Raw genomic sequence first — 23,120 nt, forward strand, 5'->3', positions numbered from 1 at the left:
TCAAGGCCTTCGGGTTCATCCGCTGGCAGAACATGCACTCCTCCACGTCATGGTCTGAGCTCAGGCACCACAAGCAATTTTCATGAGGATCCGTCAACGACATGCGACCCCCACATTCCTTCCAAGGCTTAAATCCCGATTTGTTTGGGTGGAGACATTGTAACGCTCTACAACAATTACTCTAAACAGTAACTACCAAGAGGTAGGAATAAACCGTTAGCGTCGAAGGCACCGAAAAAAGGGAACTGACGCCAGCACGCCGGGAGGCCTTCTTATTGCCACGATGATGTCAGACGGAGTCGCATGCGGAGCCGTGCAATTGTGACGTCCTCGTCGATGTGGGGAGCTAGGAAGAAAATTTCCAGCCAATGCTGGCGCACTGGGAGAATTTTAAGTACCTGGTGTACACAACACTCTGACTGAAAAGTATTTTTTTCTGTCACATCATACCTTCACTTTTTGTGAAGTGCCCTTCTTGCGAAAAAAAGAAGGCACAGAATGATCCACATTCAGTCTGTATTGTTTATCTCACTGAATCTCACCTTCCAGAGACATGTCATCACTGTAAAAAGTTGTCCAAAATAACTCTGAAGGACATAGAGAAGATCAGTTTGCATTGTCTGCAAGAGAGAGGAAAAGCAGCATCTTCAAAAGGCCCTGGGGAGTCTCAATCCTCCCACAGGGAGCCCTCCTCTCAGTAAAAGTCAGTACACAGAGGAAGATCTCATGAGGCACATAAAAACCCCACCCCTCCTGATATTGCCAGGTAGGGAGTCGAAAATGGTAGAAATCCCTTTGTGTTCACTATCGATCACGAGTTCATCATTACTCGACTTTGAAGACTTTGTTCGTTGATGCGGCCGTTGTCTGCAATATCACCATTAAGGCACTCTGCAACTCCCTCTATGCCAAAACAGTAACGGCTATCAATGTGGAAGCACCTGGCGATGTCACCAAGTTCGCTGTCAAGATTTCGCCAACAGCTCCATCGATATCAAGACATGACTGGCGTCAACGTCGAAGCATTCGGCGCCGCTAAAACATGTCATCGAAGGATAAACAACATTTCTCGATGCCAAGACAGCGTTCAGTGATGAGAAACACCCACAAGGACACAAGGAGTTCGTTGACGTCGAGGACACACCAATTGATGTCGAGACAAACAGAAAGATTAAGATCAACGTCAGAGACTCTATCTAAAGGCTCCCATTCATCAGATCTTCAGATTTTGCCAAGGGAGTCAGTGGAATCAGCATCTCCAGTGCCAGTTAGACCATCTGCTGACCCCACCTATAAATCCTTCACCACGTAAGCTGGAAAGTGGGCGCAAGTACACTGATCCTCCTCAGAGTCCTGGTTCAGATTATTCACAAACCTACTCTCCATCTAGGGTCACTCCACTTATTCCATCACCAGAGAATACCCCTCGCCAGGCAGTCTCTCCAGAGTCGCCGTCCACACTTACAAGGCGACATACAGTTTCTCTGCAGGCTCCACGCTGATCTAAAACCCTGCAGAGGAGTATATGGAATAAATCAAGGTCCAGGTCTCTGCAGAGGCGACCATCGAGGTCAAGGAAGTCAAGAACCAGATCTACCACCAGATCAAGATTCTCCTATCAGTCCAGATCGTGCCATACTAGGCTTAGACATCCTCCTGATCTACTACTTCACATTCCTCTGTGAGGCATTACTCACCAACACTTTCAGACACACCATCTGCAAGGCTGTCTCCTGTGGATGACTCAATTACATTTGATGATGTATTAGTCAGAGGCACAGCAAAACTGAACTTTGACTTACCAGCACCTACCAATTCGTCTTCAGTCATTTTTGAGACTCTGCGTCACAGAGCAGCATCTAGACCACTCCTACCTCTAGTTCCTGTCTTTCTAGAACCAGTGATGAAACTTTCCCTAACTCCAGCTTCTCTACGAAATGTGCCATCAAAACTCCTGAAAAAGTATAAGGCACAGGACCAGGACTAGTTATTTCTAAAGACTGATCTACCATCAGACTCAGTCATCATAGCCGCAGCTCGAAAGAATCATTCTGCCGCTGCCTCGTCATCAGTGCCTCCAGATAAAAACAGCAAGTAGATAGACGCAAAGGCTTGAAAATATGTAATGCACATGCGTCTCTTTCATGAAGGTAGCCAGAGCCTCTGTCTTGCTAGGGAGGTATGATAGATCACTCTGGGACTTGCTTTCCAGATTCACAGAAAAGCTACCAAAGTAGGTCAGACAGGACTGCCAAGAAATCCTCCATGAGGGCGGATTAGTCTCCAACCAGGTTGTTAGTGCATTTGCGGCTGCATTGGACCTAGCTGCACATGAATACTCCCACAGCATCTCACTTCGCCTCACAGGACTGAAACCCGAGGCACAACACAGGATTCTCAACCTTCTGTTTACTGGCCACACACTATTTAGCTCACATTCGGATAACGAAATGGCCAAGATGAAGACTAAGCTCGATATGCTCCAAGCTGTGGGTCTTAAGAAACTAAAAGAATTCTAAAGACGATACAGACTTTATGATAAGCAACCTTTTCAACAAAGGGTTCAATCCCCTCACTTGTTTACGCACCAGCAGCACCATGTCTACTACAAAAGAAGACCATAGAGAAAGTTTCATTTCCCAAAGGAGACAGACTTCCACCATTTCCTAGTAAGGAAAAAAAAGCCCAAAGCCAGATTTCAGACCCATTCTGGGCTTAAGAACACTGAACAAATTCATAAGCAAATAACAATTCAGGATGCCTTCAGATTTATCCTCAACTCCATCAGGGGGACTGTAGGTGTTCCACTGATTTCCAGGATGCATACATACATATTCCAATAGCCACAGCACACCGGAAAGTCCCTAGGTTTCAAAGTAGCATACAATATAACCAGTACAAAGTACTACCATTTGACCTGAAATCAGCACCTTGCACAGTTTCAAAATGCATGGCCTTAGTGGCAGCATACCTGAGGAGGAAGAGGATATTTGTCTACCCATACTTAGATGACTAGCTCATAAAAAGCTCCTCCCGTCTCAAATGGAAAGGCATTATCGTACATGTGTCAAGAACATACAAAACCTAGGTCACCAAATCAATTTCAGAAAATCAATACACACTCCATCCCACAAAATACACTACTTGGGGGCAACTCTGAACACAAGGGCTGCAAGAGTGAATCCTTCTCAGGAAAGGTTATCCCCAAGCAGTCTGAAGTGTCACAATCTCCTGTACACTCATCATCCGTCGGCCAGACAGATAGAGTCTCTTCTAGGATCAATGGCCTCTTGCATTTTCATCACCCCACATGCCAGGTTGCACATGCGACATCTGCAACAAACTCTAAAGGATCAGTGGACTCAGTTCTCAGACAGCTGGAAACAGAAGCTGACCCTCTCAAGAAATGCGCTGCAACTGCTTCCACGGTGGACTCGCCGTCAAAATCTACTGGTGGGAGTCCCTTTTCACCAGGACCCTCCGACATAGACTCATCACGGATGCCTCCCTCCAGGGCTGGAGTGCCCACATGGGTCCCCTGCAAACCCAAGGACTGTAGTCAGACAAGGAATAGCAATATCACATCAACCTGCTGAAGCTGAGGGTGGTCCATCTAGCCCTCAAGTCTTTTTATCCATCCATAATGCCAGGCTCTCTACTGGTCCAAACGGACAACAAACAGGGGTTAGTGGGGTCATTCTCATTCCCTATCTCTTGAAGCACAGGCCATCTGGACCTGGCTAATAGCCAGGAACCTAACAATTTCAGCCATTCAATTGCCAGGAGTCCAAAACATCCAAGCGGACTCTTACAGTCACACCTTCACTGAAAACCACAAATGGATTTTACACGACGACGTTGTACAGGACATTTTTCGAGAATGGGGTTATCCGCAAATTGACTTGGTCGCAGACTAAAACAACAAAAAATACCTAGATTATGTGTCTGGGTTTTCCCAACCAGGGTAGAAGGGGAATGCCCTTTTGATAGAGTGGTCAGGGAAATTTCTTCACGCGTTGCCTCTGACTCCATTGATCCTTACAGTAATCAACAAACTGTATAGGTCCCGAACCAGGATGACTGTCATAGCTTTGGAACGGCCTTGTCAGAGGTGGTTCCCGGATCTTCTATACTTGTCAGAAAGAACACACAGGAGGCTGCCATGCAGACAGGATCTCCTCTACAAACTCGGAGGCAGATTTTCCACCCCAACCTGCCCTCGCAGAGCTTGACAGCATGGCTCCTGAATTCTTCCAGTATGGGCATTTAGGTATATCGCTGGATTGCATGGACATCCTCAAAGAGTGCAAAAGACCTTCTACCAGAAAATCCTATGCATTCTAGTGGAAGCGGTTTTATTTGTGGTGTGCCCAAAATGATCATCATCCAATTTTGGGGCAAAGAATGTAATCCTATCTTATCTCCTCCACTTACAAAAATCTGGCCTACTGTTTTCCTCCATAAAGGTACATTTAGCAGCCATTACCACTTACAGAAAGTCTCCCGCACAGACGTCTTTCTTTCAAATGCTTGAGGTAAAAGATTTTTTTAGAGGGGCTGAAGAAGGTATTCGCTCCTGTAAGATCTCCTTCCCCACTGTGGGAACCTAATATTTTTCTCTCAAAACTCATGGGCCTCCCTTTCAAGCCCATACACAAAGCCTGCTTATAGCACCTCATGTGGAGCGCGGCTTTACTAGTAGCTATTACTTCAGCATGCAAAGTCAGTGAGATCAGTCTCTAGGTCCTAAAGAACCATATACAGTGTTTCATGCTAATAGGGTGGACATGAGAACATCTAGGGTTTCTTTCCAAGGTGGTATCTGACTTTCACATAAACCAAACTATTTGCTTACTAACGTTCTTCCCTAACTCTTCCACCCAGCAGAGGGGGGTTTTGCATTCCTTTGACATCAAGCGAGTACTTATGTTTTGTTTTATCAAGGTAAAACGTATCAGGTAATCAGATCACATATTTGTTAACTCTGGTCCACTGAGAATAGGCATAGCTTCCTCCAAACAGACCATCTGTAGGTGGACAGTATTCTGTATAGTGTTTTCCTGTCAGTTAGCCAACAAGCTCATTCTACTAGGGGCAAGGCCATAACAACTGCTTTACTGAGAAATGTGCCCATTTCCAAGATATATAAAGCTACAACATGGAAACTGGTAAAAACTCATTCTACTAGGGGCAAGGCCATAACAACTGCTTTACTGAGAAATGTGCCCATTTCCAAGATATATAAAGCTACAACATGGAAACTGGTACACACTTTTGTCGAGCATTTATGTCTAGACTCAGATACTCAGACAGTCACACAAGTAGGGCAGGCCTCTTTAAAAACATGTCATAAGCAACCCTCTCTCCTCCCATACAAATCTTACATACAAGAAGCTTATTCAACCTTTATTCTGTTTCTCATGGCACCATAAAAAAGACCCAACCTAATTGTCACTTGTAGGGCATGATGGGATACAGGGGGCCGTGTGAGGTCTTTAAGGCGAAATGCCAGTTTTTTTTGTTCAGCTTTAAATGCAGCCTATTTGCCTTTCATCGCATTGCGGTTTTCTGTTAAAATAAAGGCTGTGATTGCATTGTACTGTCTCATTTTTCTGCTTTACAGAAATCTTTCATATTTTGAGATGGTTTCAAATAAAGACTCAATGTCATTTGATAACTTTTTAGCCCTTAATATAGACTGCATATGTATATGTAAATGTGTATATATATATATATATATATATATATATATATATATCAAAACAAATCCCTTTCAGGGTTAGAGTGACGCATAAATTATGCAAAAAGGAATAGAGAACTCTGGGTAGTTCCCAAGTTTAGGTGGAGAGCAGCTCTAGTAAGGAGCACCCTGCAACACCAGCTACACTCTAGATTTGCTCACCTCAAATGTCTGTTTATCTAGCAAAGTTTTTAAGCATAGAATCAGCCCAGTGCTATCCACACCGAGCTAGATAGTGACAAAGTATTTTGCCATTTGTACAGAAAAGTCTTTAAGCATAGGTTTGACACAGTGTCAACCTTGCCGAGCTGTAAAACGACAAAAGCCGTTTACCATTCCAGGCACAGTATTACAGCTTTGGATTGGTCAAATACCATCCAAGCTAACCTGGAATGAGTAAAAGCAACCCCTGACACGTGTTTTGCTCTCATTAGAGCTCATCAGAGAGGATTAGCTTTGTCCAGACACAAGGGAGCACCCAGTATAATTCAAAACAAATCCCTTTCAGGGTTAGAGTGACGCATAAATTATGCAAACAAGAATAGAGAACTCTGGGTAGTTCCCAAGTTTAGGTGGAGAGCAGCTCTAGTAAGGAGCACCCTGCAACACCAGCGACACTCTAGATTTGCTCACCTCAAATGTCTGTTTATCTAGCAATGTTTTTAAGCATAGGATCAGCACAGTGCTATCCACGCCAAGCTAGATAGTGGCAACGTTTTTTGCCATTTGTACAGCAAAGTCTTTAAGCATAGGTTTGACACAGTGTCAACCTTGCCGAGCTGTAAAATGACAAAAGCCATTTACCACTCCAGGCACAGTATTACAGCTTTGGATTGGTAAAATACAATCCAAGCTAACCTGGAATGAGTAAAAGCAACCCCTGACACGTTTTTCGCTCTCATTAGAGCTTGTCAGAGAGGTTTAGCTTTGTCCAGACACAAGGGAGCAGTCCAAGGGTCAGCAAGGCCCTCCTTCTTTGGTCCCTGTTACAGTTCCAACGTGAATTGAGGTTCGGGGTGCCCGGTTTATCCAAGGAAAGTGCCTTGAGGGGGCCACGCAGTCATTAGCCAATTGGCTACCATGTCCCCTTCCTTCTGGTTATGACTTTCTGGCAATGTATGGCACCTAACAATCCCAGAGTGTGCTATTCTGCCCACCCCCAAGATGTCAGCAGCCCTCCTTGGCTTTTAGGAGCTTGGTAGCCCACCCTAGAAGCATGGCTACCTGCGGGCTACACTCCCACAGGAAAACTGGTTTGGGCACTGGTTTTCCGCCCTGTCCCTGTTGCCAGCCCGTCTACCTGAACAAAGGGTGGCCACTCAGGAGTGTGACTGCTATTTGCTTATAAAAGGCAGATACTTCTTTGAACAGACACAAAGATCTATTCCACAGCAAGCAGCCAGAAGCAGCTCGTCTAAGAAATAATTTCAAACTGCTTCTGACTGCAAACACACCACTATTGTGACAGCTTCCACTGTTAACAAGAGCGTTTTTTCAGGTTAGAGCTGGCACTTTTAATGTGGCACTCAGATGTATAGGGAGACCCACCTTAGGCCGATCTGATTTGTTTTTGTGAGCTACAGGGAATTCCTTATCCTCAGAGAAGAACAGGAATGTGCTTAATATCAAATCTGTGCTTTACCAGTGAGGATATAAATGTCATATACTATTCTGTTTACATTAACAATTGTGACTACAGTTTTATGCCTGCTGCAAGCACACCAAAGCCTCAGCATTAAAGAAAATGTACAAATATTTTAAATGCACTTCCATTTGGTTATTCTGCGTTGCTCACTGCACATTTAACTAACTGTCCTAGTAATCGTAGCCTCATTCTGAAGGTGGCACAGGAAAGCAGGAACTTCAGAAATTATTGGAATCAGGTGTTTTATCCTAGCTTCCTGCAATGTCTCCAGGCCTTCTCACAAATGAATATATTTAATGTTGTGACTACTTAAAGTCTTTACAACAGACAATAAGAACATGTTAAATAACTAAGACGTACAAAATGTACTGGTTGTGAGCGTTTGGGTTTATTATGTGGTGTAGCTGCTTAGCCTTACCAGAGAATACAGTTGCATAAACTGTCTTGGGTCCAATCAGGCTCATTTGAACAAACTTAAGCTCAACCCTGTGTAGCTATTGCTTTTGAGCAGCAAGGCTTGCAGAAAGTTAGTTGGTGTAAAGTGTTTAACAGTACTAAACAATGAAATAAGAAAGCCACACAACATGAAAGAAACACAAAAGCAAATTATACAGATAGATTACATATTTATGAATTTTAAGAGTCCAAGATGAGCAAAATCCTCCGGAAGCTTCCAGAGATATGAATTTTCAAAGGTTTTAGCACTTTTGATTTCAACTGCAAACAAGCATTAGTCAACAAAAAATTAAGTCTTCTTTGAAGCTTGCCTTTTAGGCTAAGACCCTGCATAGCTTCCTGCAATCTGGAGGTAATATCTCACCTTGTAGCAGGCTGCTTTTGTTCCAAAGCCTGGGAGTTGTTCACACTACTCACCAGGTGGGCAGAAAGCTGTCTGTTGGCCAGTGCCCGTGTGAGGCTACTGGATCAACTAGGTCACAGAGTGGCAACTTCCTAAAAGATGCATGACTTTAATTGTGACATTAAATTCACCCTGTGGGCATGAGGCCGGGTTTAATGCCACAATTATTTTGATACCTTGCAGTATCCAGTTAGATAGTCCCATTCAGACGTTAGCCAAGCTAGGGTGCCAGCCAATAACCCTGTCCTACCCAATATATGTCCTACTTAAGGGTATACAGCTCCCTGCCATAGGGAGCTCTAGGTCTTCCTTAGGGGAGCCTTAAATATAGTGTTAAGGGAAGTGGTAGGTTTGCCATTGGTTTGAATATCAAAGTCGAACTGGAAGTGTAAACACTGCCCTGCCATTCCGCTGTGGCAGGCTGGGAGCCATTTTGTACTTTGTCACACACAGGGTGGCACAATCAGTGCCTCAGCCCTGGGTGGACACTCTGCCTTACAAGCCTCCAGTACCCTGGGTACCATGGACTAGGGACTTATAAGTAAGTCAGTACTTGCCAATTGGGGATAGCCAATTCGACACACTTTGTAAGAGGTTAGAACACTGGCACTGGGGTGTGGTTAGAAGGTCTCAGTGCACTCTCAGAGTTGGAAAACCAGCAGCATCAGTCCAAAAATGTGGGAATGCACATGCAAAAAGAGGCAACTCCTTACACTGGTCAGTAATTCAAGATAATAAAAATGTAAAAGCTAAATGAGTGCCCAATAAAAAATCGAAAATTAAAAGTAAAACAGTTGACATTAGCAAGCCGATTCAAACCACCATGGCTGCCATCAGCATGAGTGCGAAGGAAAAAAACAAAAAGAAAATGAAGTTCGCTCCCAGTCAAACGCATTGGTAATCGTGTAATTATCCATTTAAAAGTGGCAGTCTGCAAGGCGGTAACAAAACCGCCCCAAGGACGGACAAAGGTAAAGCATTTGCCAATGATAACAAAGGATTTTTGAAAAGCGTTCCTACAAGTGAGTGAAAGTGATGAGTGTGCAGTGGGTGTTGTCAAATCACTTGTGCGCGTGACCTAAAAAGTAACAGGCTAGTTTAAATTACGAAGTTTCTTCACAGCCAACATGCAGTTCAATGACTATTTGCACTGTTAAGACATGCAATTAAATCCTGGCAACAGGTGCTAATGTCCAGAGCTAAAAAGCAAGGTTTTAATTGGAACTTTTGAGGGCAGGTGCAGAGACTCTGCAGGATTAACTCCTCATAATACCCTAAAAGCCAGCAGCTTTTAACTTGGTCTCTGGGAACCCATGGCAGTGTATGATCCTTACATGGAAGAAATCTGAAATGGTACAGAGTAAATTTTCATCTCAACTTTGCAAAAGTGGCTGTCAAAGATATTCCTGCTTTGTTCTAATGGTGAACAAGTTTATTACGGACCAGGCATGACAGTGTTTTTTAAATTCATTTGTATGCACCTCCTTTGAAGCAGGTATCCCTGATTTGTTTACTACTTTCTTGAAGAGTGTTGCTTGCTTTGTTCAGCCAAACTTTGTGATGGGAGTGTTCTTCAAGAGCTCTGTAAGAAGTTAAACCAAGTGTTAATTGCCCTTGTCCAGCATATTTACACAATTAGACTTTATTTTGTGCATAAGCTTAATGGAGGATGACATCATTTCCATCTTTACAGGGCCTAATTTGGGCTTGGGAAGTATTGGTGGAAGGCACAATACTGGCCTGTCTATATTTTGCAGATAGGTGTGATGACCATGGAGGCTGAGTGTTCAGGCACAACAACTAAGCCATGGGAGGAGAGAACATGGCGGCCGGCTAGGTAGCGGGCTGCGAGAGGGTCTCGCTGGGCTTGTCGTGCGACATTTAATTCGCAAAGTGTGAAGACGTATAGTTTTAAGTAAGGTTACCCGCTTACCAATGGTGAAGTTAAAGTTGAAGGGGGCCGCGGTGGAGAGGATGCAGTATGGAGAGCAGCCGGAGCGCGTGACGCCCATTCTGTGGGCTTGGGCAGCGTGTGGGATTCGATGCGCTGGGAGGCAGCTGCAAGAGTTCCCCTCCGGGGGAGGAGAGGCAGAGGCAGCACATGCTGCGAAATTCAAGACAGACTGTAAAGAAGCAGTGAGAGTGGAGAGGAGGCACGATTCCTGACGAGAATAATATCGCGAAGGCAAGGTAATTTGCTCCTCTCTCTCTTGCATGGTGTTAGGGGGTTGAACGCCACCAAAATGAGAAGATGAGCAGTAGGAGCTAACAAATTCGGGCCAACTTATTCCTTAAGCAATGGTAAGAGGACAGGGCGCCCAAAGAAGATTTACTCTCTGGTGGTGGTGCAATCCCCCACAAGACTGCTGCTTCTGGTATCTTTAGCAACCAGGAGAATCGAATTAAGGAAAATAGTAGATGCAATACAAGAGGTAAGGATAAAGTTACCCTTATCTCTAAAGAGGAGAGGCCGCTGAGTAAGCTTCAGATTACCCCTTTGTTAAAAACATATTTTAGAGTTCTGCCCAGCACCACAGATACGGAGGAAAGGGAGCTGGTCCAACGGGGCACGCATATGGATGGGGTGGATGGGAGCGAAAGTAGAAGTTCAGGTGTCAATCAAGTTGCGCAAATTGAGTGCACCACTAATATATTTCAAACCTTGGAAGATGCAGATATGGGAGATTTGTTGTTTGACTCGCCTAATGTGGCGTTGAACAGAGATTTGCAGGGGCCAGGAATGGTGGGACATCAGGCGCAGAGGGGGGCAATCAGCAAAGCCAGGGTCAGGAGGATCAGCTTTTAGACCCAAGGGGTAAATCCACTTGTGAAATGCAATATGATCTCATCTCGAATGTGTAATTTTTCTAAAGTTAATTCCAGTTAATTGGTTCTAACTACAGAGAGAAAAGTTGTTCAGACAGGCTAACTGATTTGTCAAATAAATTATTGGGATTGCTCCATTTAAGCTGATGCCGTTTGCAATAAAGGAGTGTTACAGAATGTAATTTCAACTATTTGTAGCATGGGTCACTCTCTGCTCTTTTGATGATTTGAAAGCTCCTAAAGAGAAGAACAGAAGGTTGACTAGGGTCTAATCCAAGATGGAGGCTCTGTGAAGTCATACAGGGAGTTCCATTTGACGACTATTCCTGTAAGAATCTACCATTTAGAGTTCTCAGGTCTAATTACTTAAACGTGATTCGATTCTCCAGTTGCCTGTCTCTTTTAAAGGAAATTGAAAGCAATTCAGAAATTTCACAAAAGTTCATCTTGCATTATGATGCTTTCATCTTTTGTTGGGTATCCCACAAGGTATGTGTTAAAAGCACCTGTCACAAGCCAGTTGTCGTCAGGACAGCTAATTGTTAAGTGAATGATAGTTAACTTTAGTTCCTTTGTGTTATTCTTTGTATTTGAGGAAGGGCTAATGTAAATATTTATTATTAGTAAGGATGTATGTAGTCTTTTCAGGAAAAGAGCCTGAACACCTGCTTATTAGTGCCTCTCTGTAGTATCTACTTTACCACATGTTCTTCCCTCCATTTGTTTGCAATGGGAAACCAAATAAATGTAATGTCCAAATGCATTGATTTTAGCGTTAGATGATCTAACTGGCCATGGGGATAAGTTCTGGTTATTGATATGCTGAGACACACTTATCTTATTTTTTATGCTTGCTGTCTATTTTGAATTAAATATCTGCTAGATTTCAGTGAGCTTGGTGGGGCAAGCGAGTACTGGACTAGACTTCACAAAATGACCCCAGGCACCCAAGGTAAGGTAGAGATTTCTCTGCAAACTGTGGTGAAGCACAGTCCAGCTCTGAGCATGGTGTTTTGGCCAGACAGTGTAAACTCATCAAACTAAATTCAGTTGATGTCTGATTGTGTTTATCTGTTTGTTGTTTGCTTTTCTGAACATGTTGTATCATAGTGTCTATGTGTATGTGTCCGTGTTTACCATGTTTTGCTAACTTGTGTTGCATGTATTGTCTTGCATTGTTTGTAATGTGTTAAAAATGCACTGAAGGTGTCGTCTGGGAAGGAGATAACAGGAACGTAGACTGGTTGGGTAGGTAGGACTGGGAGCAGTCGTACAGCAAAGGTGGTGTGTCGGTGCAAACCATAGTTTAGAGTAAGCAGGTTCCTGAAATATTGCAGGAACTAGGAAGACAGGCAGGAGCGTCAGGATTTGAAGCGGCTAGCAGTAGCCTAAGACAGTTGCATTGGCTACAGGTGAAAAAACAGATTCAGTTTAAAACACTTTGCTTTACTTACAAGGCTCTTCACCAGGAAGGCTGTAATTATCTCAGCTCTGTCCTGTGGCCGTACCGACCGAAACGTCAGCTCAGATCTTCTGCTTTGGATCTCATAGCTATCCCTCGCTGCCGCAGGGCTAGATGTGGGGACAAAGCCTTCTCAGTGATAGTGGCAAGACTCTGGAATTCACTTCAATCATCCATCAAGATTGAGGAGACGTATCTCCGTTTCTGGAAGCAGCTTAAAACCTGGTTATTCTCATACTAGGTTAGGCCTCCCTTTCTCTTTTTGGCCCCACTTCGTCACTTTTTCTTTTCGATAAAATTGGCATCTGGTCTCTCTCTTTACTCTTGTAAGGACTCCTCTGACTTACTGTTAGCTTCGATGCTACGGCCGGAATGCGCTCTATAAATGCTTTGCAATACAATACAATACACAGACCCTTGAAGGATGTGAACCAATTCTTGCATCTGGTGGTACCAAGTGAATTAAGAAATCGACTGGTTGACAAGATGGGCTGACACAGGATCACAGAAATGAAGAGGCCCAGAATAAGACAAAAGATGCATTTAGAGGATGGATGGATACCCAGTGAAAACAGATAGAACTAAAATTTCAAATTGCAAACAGAATAAAGATGAACTGCCAACAAATCATCTAGATTAGCTTGAGGAAACCAGTGTGCCCGCTCACAAGAACAAAAGATTAAATGGATGCCTTTAAAATGACAAAAAAATGCACACAATTGGAAGGAAAACTGATGGGGTGTCTCCAACCGGAAGGAACAAAAAGCAGCAGAGGGGACAGACACGGTGGCAGGGTCATGCTTTGTCTAGGGCAGTTGGCACAATAGAAAAGGATTGTACTAATGCTGCTTCAAGTGTGCCTGGTCTTACCGACCTACCCAAGTTTAACCAAATCACTTAGAACCCTTTACCGTGAACACTAAGAGAGACAGAGAAGTTCCAACAGTGCCCTGAATGCACTGATTCCCAAGGATCAGAAAGGTCCCTCTGTTGATTGTATGATGAATGGTACCCCCACCACCTGCCTTACTGATGCTAGTGCAAGCCATCTGCCCTCAAATCCTCTGAATACCCTTCATTACCTCTTGTCTGCTTATCCACAGATGCAGCTGGTATTTCAAACCACCATGTTCCACATCACATACCAGACTGTTTTCTCTGTCTCCCTTGGTTCGCCAGCAAATACATTTAAGAGGGGCCATTTATGCGATATACATCTGTTCTACAGAAAATATGAAAATAAACACAAACCCAATGAAGCATTTGCCACATATCCCAGAGCATCCTTTAGATCCAGATGTGGATTCAGGAATTATACCTCTCATTGTGAACTCGATTAAGCAGGGGGTTTTGTGCAGATTGCTAGTAGATGAAATACGTCCATTTTCCATACAAAGAATGCAGGAAAAGGCAATGTCTACAGATTTCTGCAGGAACATCACACAGTTAATAGCGTGTTATCTCTATTTTTCCTGTGGTCCCCAGCTACCACCATTTCTTGTATCCCTCTAAATGCCCAATAACTTACAGTGGTGGATTTGTGTTCCGCCTTTTTTTCCATATCCAGCCACAATGACAGCCAGATTTTCTTCATGCTATCATTCAGGTGGTTTCAGCTTTCATCACTGAGGCTCCCTCAAGGCTTTATGGAGTCTCCATCGATATTTCTCTAAACAAGCTTTAAAGACACATTTGGATATTTTGATCCTTCCCAGAAGCTATATTAGTGCAGCGAGTTGATGACTTATTGTTGGTCTCTTTTTCTTTAGATCACCTTAAAACTGACTCAGTCAAGCTTCTCACTAACTTAGCTAAGAAGTGGCAAAAGACTTCAAAGAAGATGATATTATGCCTCCCAGGAGTTTAATCTTGGTAATGAGGTCTCTGCCCTTATCAGAACAGATTGAAGGCATCCGTAAGCTGCACCGTCCTGCAAATGTTTCTAAGGTATAAACTTTCTTGGGTATGGCTAGGTACTGCCTCCAATGGACCCTTGGGTACGTGCTGGTGTGGAAAAGTCAATGCAGAATTAGGTTACAAAGTACACCCATGAACATTTGCCATTGGTCTGTAGAAGCTGAACATGAATTTGCCAATATAGAATAAGATTCCATCTCTGCACCCTCTTTGAAGTGATCTGATTATGCAAGACCATTTACTCTGTTATAAAGGTGATAAAGTGTCCTTGGAGTACCAGAACAAGACCATGGGAGAAAAAAAATACCTGTAGTGTACTCTTCTTCCGAGGTGAGCAAGCTTCTACTCAATACTGGATCCCTCTGTTTGTCTTGCTTACTCTCTTCGATGTCGCACTAACCCTATAGCTCTCATCGAATACGTCACTGCTGATGAATGGGGAGTGGTCAGAGCATTGCCTGTCAAAGAGGTGGCTCAGGAAATTGAGTTAATGACTCTCGCGAACCATTTTGCCACCTCACAAGAACAAAAGAATGTTGAAATTAAACTGATGCCTTTGAAATTACAAAAATCCAAAAAACTGGATGGGGAACTGATGGGGTGTCTCCAGCAGGAGGGAACAAAAGGCAGGAGCTGGGACAGACAGTATGGCAGGGTCATGTTTTATCTGGAAGTTGTCAGATCCAACCTGTTCTGTAGCTCACCTTGAGTGGAGCTGCAGTCTGTGTATGAGAAGAACTACTTCTTGGTACTTGAGAAATATCACTGATGCTGGAACTGCACTCAGTTGCCTGCTGATGTTCTGCCTTTGATCATAGGGCCACTCAGTAAGAGTAAAAGTTAACTTGATTTGTTGTACCACGGGCACAGACCTCGTGAATGTGCACCTCCCTTGAGACTTGGCTAGGTATTAAAGTTTGTAACAATCACACTAGTTATTATCTGTCTGATATATCCACCTTGTGTGAACATGGCAGTTTTGTGAACACTTGTAAATGATGAAGAGTCAAAACAGTAAAATTACTCAAAAGTGTAAGAGTAAACATATTTTTAACTGTATAATTTTTCTGAAGCTAGGTCTGCAGGGGCGGCTCCTCCACAATGGAGAAGGAGCATCACCCTACTGGTTACGAGCCAGCAGCTGAAAAATAAAACAATATTAGATTATTGTTTTATTTTTCAGCTGCTGAATGGGCCAGCATGTGCAGGGAGGGGCAGGGCGGGGCCACCAGTGGGGAAGGAGGAGTGTAGTGTAGTGTACTTTAGTGCGCATGTCAGACATGCACACTTAGGTTTCTCCACCCAGGCTGTTTTGCACAGCCAGGTTGAAGAAACTGCACAGACTCCAGTTCACTGTCTGAGTGGCAGACCAAGCCGCTCAGACCAATCCTGGCGGTTTTCTCATGCTAGGTATGGGATGAGAGCAGCCCCAAGCTTGGGTGGGGAGCCTGTGCTTTCCCTGGGACACAATCAGGAGAGAGGAGGAGCGAGCGGGCAGCAGCGTTGGGGCAGGTACCTTTTTTTTATTTTTATTTGATTTTGTTTTCCTCAGTACCCATCCCCTTCTCCCCCAACCCTTTGAGATTTGTGGCGGCCGCCACTGTAAGTCTGTGCATCATCCACATTGATTTCAGTAATAAAGGTTTTGCCCATGCTTATCCACTTGATAGTATTGAGAATGATGATGATCAAATTTAGCAATGAAGAATTTCTAACTGAAGTTTTTAGGTTTTGTGCCATTGAATTGTTGTAGGTTCACACCTCACAGTGAAATGCAGACCCTGAACATGTAAAATTTAATTTGCTATTCTGTTCATGTGCGCATGTATGTGCGCATGTATATCGGGCCGGCCAAACACACATGCGCAGTAGGCTCTCTCCACCCAGCACTGCGTTGCCAGGCTGGAAAGAGCAGGCACAGGCTCCCAGTCTGGCTGGGAGCACCCTGGCTGGGCTCTCCCAGCCAATTCTAACGTTGCTCTGAGCAGTGGCAGGATCGGCCACAGGGCAGGCTGGGAGCCTGTGCCTCCTATGACAACAAAGACAGAGTTGCGGCGGCGCGTCAACGAAGTGAAAAAGGTAAGCTTTTTATTTTTTTAATATAATTTAATGTGTATCCACAACCACCCCACGCACGCCACCCTGCCCCTTCACAGCGCTGAAAGCCTCGACTGCAAACTGTTCTAGTAAGAAAAGCCACATTCTGATGCTGGTATACTAAAGCGAAAAAGTAGAGAAATTAGTGAAGTCCAATGTTTTACCTTAGGTAACTGCAAAATCAAGGATTTCTTGCAATCTTCCCAGAAGAGTACCTGCTCATTAATGTCTATCTGTGGTTTTTACTTTCATACATGTTCTTTCCTCCTTTCATTTACACTGAGAAAAAGGGTATAAACATAGTGCTAAAACGTATGGATTTACAGAAATTACAACTGACCAGGAGGAGAAGCTTTGGTCCACGTCTATGGTGCTCTGCATTTAATTTTTTTTAATGCTTTCTGGCTAATTTGCATTAAACATGCGTTGGACTTCCATAAGCTTTTCTGAGTGTTTTCTTTCACACTAGTTTAACATTTTCAACGAACGGTGTACCTGTTGGGCGATTTGAGAGAGATGAGCCGCTTGTAGTGTTGGAGTGGTTATGGTAACAGAATGTGTTGCTGCAGCGCTGTTACTGGTGGCCTTGTGAAGCTCCTCCATCATCAACTAAAAAACAGAAAATTGAGAGAGCACAAATGTTTATCTTCTGGTCAAGACTACATTGTTGAATGTTTGAATTAATATGAATTACCATAAGCTATGTTGGAGTTGCTTATGTAAAGTAGAAAGCAGCATTGTTTATTAATGGTACAAATCTAATATTTGTCAGGGATCCTGGCAAACAATTTGTGGTGGGGTTGACAAAGTAAACATAATACTGGGTAAAGAACCCCCAGGTTTAAGAAGGAAGTCAGTAGAAAAGAGAGATGCAATAGGAAAGCTCTGCACAAGGTGACAAAAAGTCAAAGTTCAGAAGGAACAGGCACTCTATGGGCTACACAGAATTGAGAATAACACCCTTGACTTGAAAGACATACAATTAAGAACATTAACAAATGCAACTTCGGGTAAAGCACTCAGGAGCTCCAAATGGTAACACTGAAGCTCAGTAGGTTCCTCACTCACAACTACTGTCAGTTACAGATACTGACTGCAAAGACCCACAAATAGGATATACATGTAAAGGTGGGGTCTGTGCAGCTGATACCTACAGTGATGTTATAAAAGTAACAAAGCCTATGCTCACACAGGGAAATGCAAGGCAATAACAGAAAGGGCAGAGACCTAACATACACAGCCACAACAGACAGAGCTGGAGAGGAGGAATGCTTAACAGGAACAGAAGTAAAAATAAAATTTTAAAAAAGGAACACTAGACGGAAAGAAACAACCACAACAGGAAACTGGAAGCTAAGGCAGGGGATATAAGAAGGTAGCAAAATGGAACTAAAGGGAAGGGAAAGAAATGCAGGAAACGGGGAAAAAGAAAACTAGAGAAAGAGATATTTTTGAGGATAAAGCATGTACTAAAATAGTGCTGCTCAGGATGATCAGGGTAGCGCTGCAGCCAGTGCTAGTAAAAGAAACAAGGAAAATGTAAGGAACAGGACTCTCCTAGAATCAAGGGTAGCAAAAGCTTAGGAACTTAGCAAACAAGGGATTGATGAAATAGGAACTCTGTCCTGACCAAAGAGGCTTAAAGAGGTCACTCTGATCACATGCCTCAGGACACAGACATGCACAAACATGCTGAATTCCTCCACTCAACTTTGGCTTGCAGGGGTGGAGACAAAGCAGTGAACAGAGGATTGTAGGTATTTAAGCCTTTAGTAAGTAAAGCAGACTGGCTTCCACAAAACCCAGTATGATCTAGAAATGAATTAGAATTTCAGAATAGTGTCCAATAGGCTGGAAGTCAGTACATGGATATAAAAGAAGGTTCAGAAGCTTATATGAACACTAGAAAATCCCACAGCTTGCCTCTCTAGTGATGGGCATGGGAGCACAGAGAGAAAATCGTGACATTTTAGCCTATCCACTGGTAGGATTTAATTATTGGAATTTCTGAAAATTCGAGTTCCATACTGGATGGTACTTTAAAAGAAAATCTAAATACTACATGCGGATATTTCAGTGCATTTCGTAAGTTTAGTGTAAGCATGAGGGTGAAATAAAGTTTTAGAAAGTACGAGAGAGAAGACAGAGTGACAATGTAGTGCATCACACCATGTATACATAATGCAGCCATCATGTTTACATGGCACTTGAAATTTGTATTTAGTTTTTTGCCATTATGCAATTATGAACCATGCCAATCATCAAATCATACAGTCAATCAAAGTCACATTATAGTGGTGGCCCTACCTTTGCCCTTTCCATGAGTATCTTATGGTGATGTGAGATTTTATCCCTCAGTTGTCAATGTATGTTAGGTATTAGATTCAGTGTATGACGTGCATTAAATGACCTTGGTATTTAACATTTAGAAGCACCGTGAAAAACATTCAACAAAGAACTGATAAAAGTTCCCAATAACATTGCTGCTGTACGGTGGAACTAACAAAAAGATGGAAAGCTGCTTAATGATGGCCTAAATAATAATGTTCCAAATCAAGTAATTGATGGTAACAAGCCTAAGATCATTTTTCCCGAGTTTTGTTTCCAGATCAAAGTAGATGGAGTTGTTTTCCAGTTTTGTTTCCATCTCAATGTAAGACAGACCAGTGTAGTTTAATTTTGTTCGAAATGCTGGAAGAAATGGGCTATTGTATATTGAACGGTTGTGTGGAAGGCAATGACCATCAAGCTTTGCAAGGAAGGGTCATAGCAGTTGTGAGTAATGGATTATTTGATAACAGCCTAGGACTCAATTCAAATCATAAATGATTTGCAAATAATTGATAACAAATATAGGGATGACTTTATTGCAAATTGGGTTAGATTCTGTCACTTATCAATACCCATTAAAGAACTTCAGGGGTAGTATGTGTAAAGTGCAAGTATCATGTACACTTATATATTCCCATCCCAGAAATGTCTTAACACTTCAAGAAATGATCCACAAAAAATGTATTTTAATGTGGAGACAAGTTTGTAAGGCTATGGAGAATATATAATTAAAGAGTGAGGCCTATGTGTCCTATTCCCCATTGATAAGTCAGCCAAATAAGGAAGTGCATTTTCGAAAACTGGTTGTGCACAGGGGTAAAACTGAATGATCACTGACTTCTCAAATTAATAACGTCATATGCATCCTGTTTAAGACACTTAGAAGCTGCATAAACACTGAATTTTATGCAAGTATAGGGGTGATTTGTCATGGTCTGATGTGCATAATGCAGTACCAGAAAGAATTACTAGGAATTTGTGGTGCATTATTGCCTTACATGTAAGCACAAAGAAGACCTGCGTGCCAACTTCAATACTAGAAAGTATATGGATTACATAGTCTCTGATCTCTACACAAACAATAACACTGTATCAGAGTACATGATTCAGTCTAATACGGCAAAATAGCTGCTATCTCCCACTTTCTTAGCTCCCTCTGCCAAACGGATAGCCAACCATATTACAAAAGCATTATTTTCAAGTGCTGTGGCCCTCGACCAGGTTCTGCTATCAGTAATGAAGTAAGATAAAGATCAATAAGAAAAACTCCTGGCGCCAGTTTTTTTTTTTACTGCTGTTTTTCCAGCTTTGTCCCTAGCAGCGGAAAGATGAGTATAATCATGCACATCTATTAAAAAAAAAGTCCACACAACCTACCACAAAGCTTTAGGCACTACACGTAGGATGACCTGGAAAGCTACTTGCTAAGAGTCTTCTGAAACACCTACAAACCTGGGCCACAGGAAAGGGAATTATTCCTATGCAGCAACCAGGTGTTAAGGCTAATTCTTCTCTACAAGGTAATAAAGCTGTGGTAAATGCTATTTTAGACAAATATCTTATGAGTAGACAGCAGCCTGTCTCCACAACTTTTATTGACTTTACTACAGGCTCCCTCTGTCTCATTAGTTAGTGGTTCTTGAGATTCCTCATGGCCTTCGGAAGTTACTAACTACCCTGCATGCTTCAACATAGTGTTAGTTTTTGATGGTGGCAGACAAGGACGTCATGACTTGTTTCACTACAGAGAACGGCCTAAATCAAGGTTGTTTGTTAACCCTTTAGCTACTTCTTCACACCTATGACTTCCCTAAAATGCGTGAAACCCCGCCTAACTTTCTCCTTGTAATGTTGATCTTGCCAACTGCAGATATTAAGGTATGCTGATGATGTAATTCTATCCAATTTACCTCCATTAGTGCTTGAGCATGCCCTGGGAGAATTAAGTTGTTATGCGAAACAGCGTTCACTAGAGACTCATATAGCTAATAGTGAGATTATAGCTGTTAGTGTCAGGTACACAAATATTCTCTTTAACTGGTAACTTGGTAAGTAAAAACTGGAGAAAGTGAAATCTTATCTTTATTTGTAGAAGTTTTTTCTTCTCAAAACGCAAATGATAGCCCCATTTAAAGCAATCTAACAGGATGAGGAGGTAGTTGGTATTCCCCCTGTAAGTCCAGGGTGTAGGGAAGTAACCCTTTTAGACACGGTCACCCCCAAAGTTTGCCTTGCAATTGATGCAGTTTTGACTGAAAGTGCACTGAGTTCCTGCCACCCAGGTCCCCAGTGCCAGATCTCTTTCTCTAAAACTGTACCATTGCTCCCCTATTGGCACTACCTTTGCCACCCCTGTGGGTCCCTAGTAAATGGTACCTAGGGCATGGGCACCAAAGAAGGTCCCCAAGAGCTGCAGCATGTATTTTGCCAGCCTTGGGGACCCCTCGCCAAGCACAGGCCAACTGTCATTGCAGGCTGCGTGTCCTGGTGCAGCTAAAAGTGAAAATCCAGACATGGCTCACAGCCTGTGTGCCATGCCCACTAACAATGCATGCAATATTTGTAAGTCACCCCTACAGCAGGCCTTCCAGCCCTAAGGCAGAGTGTGTTATTTTACATGTGGGGACATATCTGCAAGAGCAGATATGCCCCTGCTATGTCTTTGTTGATTCTTAGATGTAGTGAGTGATGTGATCAGAGACGCCATTTTAAATACATGTGCTGGACACTGGTCAATACGAGTGCCCAAACCACATGACGGCTCCCATGAAACTAGGGATGTCTGATAACAAACACGTCATTTTAGTAAACCCTCATTGATTCCATTGATGGATTTACTCATACATAACCTCAGAGGGCACTTTAGAGGGGCCCCTGGAAAATTCTACCAGCTGCTGGTGTACTGGCCGATTAGTTTTAGCCAGCCTGCCACCAACAGGCATGTTTCTGATCCCCCAAGGGTGAGAGAGCCTCTGCTCTCTGGTGGTTAGGAACAAAACCTGCTCTGGCAACGGTGTTAACACACCCCTCCCAACAGAATGACCTGGAAACCTGCATCCACGGCAGGAGTGTGCAGATTTGGCATCTGGACAGCCGGGAAAATTAGTAAACAGAAGAGGCGTGTCCACCTCTCAGGTCAGTTCCACCCCTATGGTGAACTGCTTGTCGTGGACACCAAATCTGAAAGTCTGCCATCTTGCTGATGGCAGAACTAGGAACTCTAGGACAGGGTTATGCCCACTTCCCACAAGAAGTGATCATATATGGGATATAGTGAACCCAGGGGGAAAGTATCCCATTGGCTACTACCCTACACTACTCCAACGCCCCTAACTTCAGTATTTAGGGGATCCTCTGGCACCAGAAAATCAGATCCTGTTGACCTGAAGAAGAAAAAAGACACTTCAGAGATGCAAAAGTAAGAACTGAAGACCAGTGATGGACTCAGCACCAACCCTGCCAGCCTACTTGCTGACTTTGACAATCGTGTCAAAGACGCCAGGTCCTGCAGCTGCTTGTGCCTCCAAAAGTCTGAGAGGACTGCCAGACTTCACCCAAGATCCAGGAACACCCGTGGAGCAGCAAAGCTGCTTCCCTGCACTTACAGGCAACCTAAGAGATACTGATGACTCTGGACCTCCATAACCCGATGCCGGACATCAAGGCTGCACCCGTGCCGCCTAGTCCTAGTTGAAGTGAGCCAACGGTGGCAGCAGGATCCCCAGACCCTCCAGAGATAGAGTCCAGCATGGGCCTTCCCACTGCGACCTTCAAGCAGACGCCTGCAGCCTCTTAGTGTAGGTTCACCTTCATCGCAACCATCTCTGGTGACGGAAACCAGAAGGTCCACTGCATCTCTACACCCGGTCGCCCCAGACCAAGGAGATGAGGACCACTAGGGTCCCTACATCCCCAAGCATCGCAAGAACTGAGCCCACTTGGTGGTTCACCCGTACTGGTGTCACAGTCCCCACCAGCAGCATCTTTCTGACCGGACCAATCTCCATTGACTTCAGCGGGGTACTCGACGCTGAAGTGCACCACTGGACCCAGCCGCGCCAGTGACCTGTTGGTGTGGCCTAGGACCCTGCCCTATACTCAACTTAAGGCTGGAAGATTGGTCCTGTAAGTTGTTGTGGAGTACCTGTTTGCCGTATATTTTTTCTCTTCCATACAGTAACATTGCAACCTCAGAAAATTGCACTAAGTGTTCACTTTTCAAACCCTTTTTGTTGTAAAATGT

At 43.5% G+C, this 23,120-nt stretch overlaps 1 protein-coding gene across 3 annotated transcripts in view; it reads right to left on the minus strand.

Annotated features, from left to right (window-relative positions):
• ATF1 (activating transcription factor 1) overlaps positions 1–23,120 on the minus strand; it is a 262,817-nt gene that overhangs the window by 98,957 nt on the left and 140,740 nt on the right. For all 3 annotated transcript variants that reach the window (XM_069230864.1, XM_069230865.1, XM_069230863.1), the window contains exon 2: positions 17,042–17,155. In XM_069230864.1, the coding sequence (XP_069086965.1) occupies positions 17,042–17,152 (111 nt within the window). In that variant the 5' untranslated portion in view covers positions 17,153–17,155. The remainder of the gene's footprint in view (positions 1–17,041; positions 17,156–23,120) is intronic.

The sequence above is a fragment of the Pleurodeles waltl genome, chromosome 4_2, assembly GCF_031143425.1.
Source record: "Pleurodeles waltl isolate 20211129_DDA chromosome 4_2, aPleWal1.hap1.20221129, whole genome shotgun sequence".
Taxonomy (NCBI): domain Eukaryota; kingdom Metazoa; phylum Chordata; class Amphibia; order Caudata; family Salamandridae; genus Pleurodeles; species Pleurodeles waltl.